Raw genomic sequence first — 8,775 nt, 5'->3', positions numbered from 1 at the left:
GGCAAAGGAGGCACATGGCTCTTCCTTAAGATGTAGATAAAGTTATAGAGAGGAATCAAATAGTGAAAATAGTAAAGAAAAAGGTGTGACCTTATGAATCATTTTCTCCAACAGCTTTACCCCAAAGAGCAAAGACAGCTTTCTTGATTTGCATGGTCAGCTTTGAGTAGTAGTAATTTGGAACAATTTATGGGTCTTTTCTATAAGATAATCAAGGGTATTTCGATTTTAATGGAAAATTAATTTTTTTTCGAACAATCTTAAGTAAATACTCTCGTTTAGAATTTTATCCTAATTCCCTTTATCATTGTACCGTATTGCTTCTATAAAAATCTATTATTTTGCTCTCTCTGATTTCACTATCAAAGGACCATTGGATCCTTGGCTTCACTTTTAACATAGAGATTTTAAGCTTGACATCGAAGTATATCATTTAACTCTTTTAGTTTTAATTTTAATCTTTGTTCTAAGCAAAGCAAGCAAAGGAATAAGTTGAAGTAAAGCATTCTGATTTCTAGCTGAACCCAGACGTGTGATTTTATGGCACACACTTTAACAGGCTTTTTCATGTGCATGAGATGAACATAGAAAAAAGAATTGGACCCAACTCAACGGTCTTAGAGCCCTGGAATTCTGGGACTGTTCACAATATGATGGTATGAAAATTCAGGTATCTTCATTTAACTAATGAACTTAATCTTGGATCACTAAAGCCTAGCTCAATAAACTCATATCAGAGTCCGACAAGATTATTTTAATAATAAAATTATTTTGATGATTAAATTATTATAATTTTAAAAATAATATCAAATGCTACCTATAAATGAAAAAAGTTGACATAGGGAAGCTTTTTTTTTTTTAATAAATGTCTTGAATTCTAGAATCAAATTTGAAAATCCTACCCCAACAATTTTCTTATTAAAACAAAAAAAAAAAGTTTGATGCCTTGAAAGGTTCCATCAAAGTTTCATCAACAGCCTTGGTTTTGATGGGCTCAACTGCATGGACGGGATCTGAAGCAGGATTTAGGGCCTGCAGGGGGTTTAAACAAGACAAAACGTCCCCACCATAATATCAATAACAGGCATAGGGCCTCAGGCTAAGTTTGTAAATATTCCTGGAATTTCCCCAATATTTTAACAACTGTAACCGAATGTTACCCATCCAAGGCTTCCTGGCAAGACAGCTGCCGATTTAAAACTGATAACAAACACGTTGACAATCTCTGAAAGAATAGTATTCCGCTTGGTTTTGATCGATTTTTTTATTTAAATTGAATAAATTTTAGATATTAAATATATTAAATTTAAATTAAATTTTAAATCAAAAGATAAAAAATAAAAAAATTAATTTGAACTAAATTATATTTTTATTAATTTTTATACATATTTTAACTTTTTATAAAATAAAAAATAATAATTTTATATCAAAATTCATTTAAATATATTAAAATTTTGTATTAAAATAATATAAAAAATTTTAAAAATTAAATTAAAAATCAATAAACTTAACTAATAAAATTTAATTTTATTCGAATTAGATGATATAAAAAATCAACTAGCTTTTGAATCGAATTTTATAATATTATATTAAATTAAATTAAATTAAATTTGATTTAATTCAAATAGTTATCACTTTAATTAAAAAGCATAATTTTTCTAATAAAGACAATTTAATCTCAAATCTTTTATAAGACTTCGTATCATCAAGCCAAGGAAGGATGTTGCAGTTTGAATTGTTCTCATTTTAAAGTTATAAAACGATGGAAAAATGGTTGTGTTTTAATCTGCTTTTGTCAAAGCATGCAAATCCCGCGGCATGCGCCAATGATTGTCATACTTTTGAGCACTTTAGCTTTAGCTTTAAGGGCTACACGTTTTAGTCTAAACTCAATCCAATGTTTGCGCAAACATAGGTTGGAAAAGGTCAGAAACCTCTCCTTCCCTTATCAATCATCATCATCATTGTCATCATCATTACAAACTGCGAAGACAACAACTTGAAAGAAAATATTTGTTTTCCAATGCAACTGCCACGACTGTAAAAGAATCCAAGATAATGCAAGAGCTAACAGTTTCAGCCCTTCATATACTCTTAGAAGATTGAAAAAATGCGTGTTTAAAATCCAATCTCTTCACTTCCCTTAACAATTAAAAAAAAAAAAATTAGGTTGCATTTGTTTTGCGAAAATATTTTCCACCATTTCTTCATTTTCTAACATTTGATGGAGAAAAAAATTTAACGATTGACTGAAACCTAGAACTAGTCAGTCTAAAAAAATTTCCAAAATTTGGAAATTATCTTCATTTTTTAAAAAGCCAAAGACAATTTCTTAGGATAAAACACCCAAAACAGAAAATGAATGTTATTATTATGTCTGATTAGTTCTAACAGAGATACTTTGGGATTTAAAAGGTACTTTAATAATTTTATTTATTAAAAATTATTAATAGATAAATAAAGATATTTTAAATTTTTAAATCGATTTGATATATATAATATTATATCAACTCGATTAATCACTATTTTATCTTACAAATTTTTCACTTTAAGTTTATAAATGAGGCATTCAAATGTTATCATTTTATTTTTATATTATATTTTTCTCTCCTTATTTCTCTTATATCAATTTTTAACTTGAACATTGAAATGTAAACATAAAGAACGTTCTCTGTTTTATTATTAATCACTCTTTTTTTATTATGATTTCAGATTTTTTACTTTTAATTTGAAACTCAACACAAACAAGTTCTGAACGCAAGGCAACCAGAGAATGAATGTTTCGAGCCGTACTAAACGTATAATTCGGAAGCTAAAAGGACATATCCTCGACGTGTAGTGTAGGGGTTAGAAACCAGAAAAACCTTTGCTCAACAATTGGCATAGTAATTCAACTTGGTCACGAGGATGTGCCAGATAAAAGTAGTTGAGGGAATCAAAAGAAGGAACTCTACAGTAGGGTCATACGTTTCAAAGATTCTTTTTCTCAGGGCTCAAAACCAACCTCGAAAAGTTCCCCTTTACCTTGCGCAGGATACAGGGAAGGGAAAAAGAAAAGAATATCTGGATTTTTGTCAGAGTATTTTTTTTCCTTTTTCCTTTTTTCTTCAGAAGATTAGATTCCAACTTTGAAAGCGTAGGCTCGGATCATGGTCATCAGCCTTTTTTCTGGCAGAGAATCGTAGTCATCAGCCATGAAATCACATACACAACAGTAAGATTTTCAGTCTGTGAAAATGCCAGATGCTAGAACAGGAGAATATTTCGACAATTGTTAAAAGGATAAAAGGCGTTTAAGCCAAACCAGTTAACCTGCTCCCTAGAAAGATGGCAAATGGGGAAGTGATGCAACTAGAAAAGAAGCCAACAGACACAAATTTAACTCCAGCATATGAGAAAAGTTGATGTTCTTTTGAAGTCAACTTAGGAGAAACACAACTCTATTTGCCAAACTGATTGAAAAAAGCTCACATGGGTTCCTCTTTGTTAAACCACATTCACATCATAGGATACCCATGGTAAAAGAAAGAAAACAAGTTAGAGTAATCACACTTTTCCTAGAATTTACAGTAAGTCTCTATGCAGCAAATTCAGTTAATGGAACTTCGAGCGACAGTGGTGTGGCTGTTGTCATTGGAGCTGCGGAAGTCTCAGGTAGTGGCTGCAAGAACTCAGTATAGTGGAATTCAATCTGTAGTCGGTGATGTAGTGGTGTTGATGCCATTAAACCCTTCTTGATATCAGCCTGCAATTCCCTAATAGGTATAGCAGCCAAGAAACTTTTTATGTATTCCTTGCAGGACTCCTTTCCTTGGCAAACAACCTCCTCACTGTCCTCACTCTTGACTGATTCCTCAGGTTTGGTTACTACAGCCTCTGCAACAGAACCCTCCTCCCTCCCATTGACCTGTTTAACCTGTGAAATTTTAGGTTCAGCTGGAGCTGTTGCTATCTGCTGATCACCAGTTGGCTTATCATCTGATGATTGAGCCACATTTGATAGCTTGTGAATCACTGTATTGTTGTCAAATTTCAAGATGTAAGCTTGATTGCATCCCTCATAAAGCCTCTCTCCTAATGTGTCAATGATGTAGTAAGCTTCTGGTTCAACCTTAAGGATAAAAAAATGGTCATTCCAACTAACAATGTAAACCTGAGGTTCACCACTGTTAGGACATTCTGCACCAGTGCGACTAATCTCATCCCAGATGTTATCAAATGACATTGCACCATGCAAAAAGTCAAATCTTCCCTCATCCATCCCCTCTGGATGGAAAAACCCAATAAAAGACTTCCTTGGCACTACAGAAAGAGGACGTATTTTAGCTTGGAGAACCGTCTCAAGATCAAAGTGCTTGTCAGCGAACCACTCCCTATAGGTTTCATTCTCACAGAGGTTCCTCCATTCCATTGAGCCTTCTCTGATCAAACTATCAAATTGAGACTTAATAGGCATCAGATCACGATTGTTCTGAAACCAATCAGCAATAACAGCTACAAGGGCTGTACATGCACTTTCACCAGCTGCTCGCTCGCTCCGTTGATCAATAGAAGCAAAGAAGACCTGCGCTTGAAGCTTCATGTGTCCATCACGGCTTACCACTTCTTTCCGTTCCCAACTGCCAATAGCAAAATTATCTTCCCCAAATTCAGAAACTGATGAACGGTTTGCAGATGAATCTTCATCTGTCTTGTGCCACTGTCAAAACAAATGGTAGGTATATTTGGAACTTAATATACTTAACTCTGGTAATGTCAAAATAAATGGTATTTATATTTAGAAGTTAATATACTTTACTCCAGTAATAACTGTGAAGGAACAAACAATTGGAGTCAATAATACTGCAAAATTCTAAAAATAAAGCCAACTAAGGCTTTGTAAAAGTAATATTCATTGAAGAAATGGAACCATTCAAACTAGCTGAGATGACAAAAGTATGAATTATGTTAGAATGTAGGATATCAAAATCCCCAATCAAATATATAAATACTTGCACCTTTAAAGTTGCTTGCATTCATAAGAAAATCATGTGATAACTTGATAAAAACTCAGCATTAATAATCCCACATATTGGTCAATGTAATCAGTTCCGGCTACTAATGTGAGAGCATGGAAAATCAAAAGAAAATCATCTTAAATACCAGGGTGTACTTTTCCCTTTTCTTCAGCAAGCTTGAAGACAGAGAGGAGAAATGTGAATTAAACTAAAAAGTTAAGAAATTATTCTTACCCCAAGTGCAAGAGATTCATCAGAGCTAAGCTGACGGCGGTCAAAATCAATGTCATCCCCACCTTCTTCTCCATAGGCTTTCTTTAACAATGGCTCCCCTTTCGCTTTAGGAGGCCTGAAGCTCGGCTTCCTTTTCCTCCAAGACAAAATGCTGCGCTTGGAACTCTGCAGCAGGGATGGCTCTGATACTGATGCGGCAGAATCCTCAATGTTTGAGCAGCCAACATCTGATTTACGATTGCTGTAGTACACCCAATCCTCACCTTCCTCACTGATCTTCATGCTGGAGTAAAATGATCCTCCAGCATAATTCGCATATGCCAGAGTACCATAACTAAATGACTTCCTGACAACAATGTCATCCTTTCCCTCATCTGATTCTCCTTCCTCAAAGTCATCAAGTGAATCTGTGTCCAATGGATATTCACCATCATCACTCCTGGCAGAACACCTTCCTTCACTGCTCTCATCCTCTCGACAAGCTTTTTTTGCCCTCCTGGTAGAAACATACTCTGTAAAAATTTTCACTTTTCTAAGGCCAGCTTTAATTGCAGAGCGCTCATCCTTTTCCGTTGAGACAGTTTCTCCAGACCGGAGAGGTGATGCAACAGGCACTAATGCTCTCTGTACTGGCTCAGTGGTTTCTTGAGCAGTTCTTAGTTCCAACAAGCAAAGTGATATCTACGTGATGAATGAGAACTTAAAATTAGAATCAAACATAGTAGAGTTCAGCATGAAAAACTTTTTAAGGGACATACACAGAGTTGGGAACAAGGGTCAGCGGCACCAGTGGAGAGTGTGAGAGGGACGTTTAACTCAAACTCTTTCTGTTCAGCAGCAGAAGCATATTCAGCAAGATTCAGTGATGCTGTCCCAACAACAGGAAACTTGTTCTTAGGTCCCTGGTTCAAGCCCTGCATCAAGAAAAATAACTTTCAATTAGTTTGAAAAGTTAAAAGCTAACTTCTTGAAACCAACTATAGTAGAAAACTGACCAAAAAAAAAAAAAATACTGTAAAAACATGAGGATAAACAATTTCTGGAGGTAAGAATCCCTCTTCCTCCAATGATCAGCATAAAAAAAAAAAAAAAAAAAACACGTCCACCACAGTTTCTACATATCATGTTCAATAAAGCTAAACCTCTCAAAAAGTTCAGACAGAATACAATTACTCCAACAAACAACTAAAAGATGGATGAATATAGCCGCTTGAGATATTTTCTATGAAATGAAATTAGCAATAGTTCATAAATACCACCAACTCCCCAACAGTCAACTGTCATAAAGAAACAAAACATAATATTTTCTACATATTATGTCCAATTGTCTTGAAAAGAGATTCAATTCAACCGAATTAACAGTAGAAATGATTCTAAACTAAATCCAGTCTTACGAATTCTTACAGAACACAGATCATTTCAGAAAATCTTCGTTCAAATTTGAGACCAATCAAACAACGAAAATAACATACCCAAGAAAATGCAAAATATAATAAAAAAGTCATAGACATAAAAACAATTCCCTGAAAATCCGATGAATTTGAAATACCCAAAACCCAAAAGGCCAAAACTTTTAAAATCTAAACCCAAAAACTGTCAACAATTTTATCATTTTTTTAGGAACAAACGCACAGGAATAAAAGAAAGAACAAAAAACAAACTTTTTTGGTGGGACTTACATTCAAGACAGAGAAAGCGATCTCCCAAGGATGAAACACATTCTCCTTATAAGCCGATAAGCTACAACGGGTTTGAAACTCCTCATCCCATACAACGACGCCGTTCTCGTCAGCGCCGTCGACTTCTTTCGTGAAATTCCTCTTAACCGTTCGTCTTAAAGAACTGAGGGAAGCCTTTGGACCTTTCCACCGAATCTCGACCGTTAGTTTCTCCGGCTTCTCTCCACCTTCCCCAACCGGATCCCACCCTTCTAATTTTCTTACAATTAACTTCACCTCGTACTTTTTTGAAACGAGAGGCGGCCATGGCCTCCACCTCATCATCTTCACCACCATTTTTCAACAAAAAAGGAACCCACAAAAAAAAAAAACAACCTTAAATTTCTCGAATTGTGGATACTCTAGGAAAACCCAAAGAAACCCAGAAATCCAATTTCTCTTCCCACTAGGTTTTTTGCAATATAAACCCAAAAAAGAAAAAGAAAGAAACAATCTTGGGGCTCTTGAATCAAAATATAGAAGAAAAGAAAGGATCTGTGGCCAAAAACAAACAGATAAAAGGATGAAAATTTGAGATTTTAATTGTTAGAAGGGGAATTGATTTGATTTTGAAGAACAACAAAGGGAAAAAAAAACTCTGGGGACAAAGACAGAAGGGAAGGAGAGCTGTTATAATATAAAGGGAGAGATGTGAAATGGAGAGTGAACGTTGGTGGTGGTGAAATGAATGAATGAATATGGAAGAAGAGAGAGAAAAGGACAAAGAGTTAAAAGGTTACCTGGGATTAAAAGAGACAGAAATAAAGGGTTAAACTTTAAAACACCGTCTTCGGTGGGGACAGGAAGAAAGAGAGAGAAAAAAAAGTTTTAATTTTTTTAAATAAAAAATTTAATTTATAACATTACGCAAATAAAATTTTTTTAAACAAATAATTTTTAAATATCAATTTTAATGATATAATAATTGGTTTAAGGAATATTTCGATATTTAATACTCTTTTGTTATTTTTTTAAGTGTTTCATTTTTTAAATGCCCCGAAATGAAATTTTATTTTTGAATATTTTATAATTTTATAATTTTATTTTTAAAATTATTATTAGATATATAAAAATTAATTTAGTTTAATATACATGAAAATTAAAAAGAGACATTTAAGAAGGAGAAAATAATTAAGTTATAAAATAATATATTTTATCAAGTTTGTTTTTATGCACAATATAATTTTTTAATTTTAAAAATTAAAAATTATCACATATTTTATTTTTTATTTAATTTTTTATTTTTAATATATTTTAATAAATATATTATCATGTTAATCTTATTTTTAAAATTTAAAAACCTCTTTAGCCAAAAATAAAAATGTAAAAAATTTTCCAGTCAAATTAGATCATTTTTCCTATATTATTATGTAACCCAATTATTATATTAAAAAATTATTTTCCCTATTTTTTATTTGTTTCTTACGAAGAGAAAGAGAGAATCATTGTGGGGTCATTGGTATCGCGGGCTGCCGGACGTAACGCCGTAATAACGAGGTAGTTGACTGCTATTTTTCCTGTGTCTTTGGGTTTTGGTTTTTAGGTTTTTTTTTTTTTTTTTTTTTAGTTTTTATCCAAACTTCCTTTTTATCCACTTTTGCTTTTGTTTTCTTTTTATGCCCTTCGAATTTTACTCTAATTTTGTTTTAATCCCTGTAATTAGTTTTTTTTTTTATCTTCCCCTTTGGGTTTTTTTTCAAATTTTTTTGATAATTAGTATTTTTTTCACTATTTCATAATTATAGAAATCATGTTTTATGGATGAAATCTTATTTTAATATAAGAAGGAAATTCTGAATCTTTAAGATCATATGTTTTTTTTATCA

General features: G+C 32.9%; 1 protein-coding gene across 1 annotated transcript; it reads right to left on the bottom strand.

Annotated features, from left to right (window-relative positions):
- Window positions 1-3,392: 3,392 nt before the first annotated feature.
- LOC111297788 (uncharacterized) lies at window positions 3,393-7,555 on the bottom strand. Its single transcript, XM_022892408.2, has 4 exons — window positions 6,911-7,555; window positions 5,990-6,145; window positions 5,232-5,912; window positions 3,393-4,699 (listed from the first exon to the last, which is right to left on the bottom strand). The coding sequence occupies exons 1-4, from the start codon at window positions 7,244-7,246 to the stop codon at window positions 3,578-3,580; spliced, it is 2,295 nt and encodes a 764-aa protein (XP_022748143.2). The 5' UTR covers window positions 7,247-7,555; the 3' UTR covers window positions 3,393-3,577.
- Window positions 7,556-8,775: the final 1,220 nt, after the last annotated feature.

This window comes from Durio zibethinus, chromosome 12 (assembly GCF_047325235.1).
Source record: "Durio zibethinus cultivar Kanyao isolate XHJ-2024 chromosome 12, ASM4732523v1, whole genome shotgun sequence".
Taxonomy (NCBI): Eukaryota; Viridiplantae; Streptophyta; class Magnoliopsida; order Malvales; family Malvaceae; genus Durio; species Durio zibethinus.
This window is presented reverse-complemented; position numbering and strand designations above follow the sequence as displayed.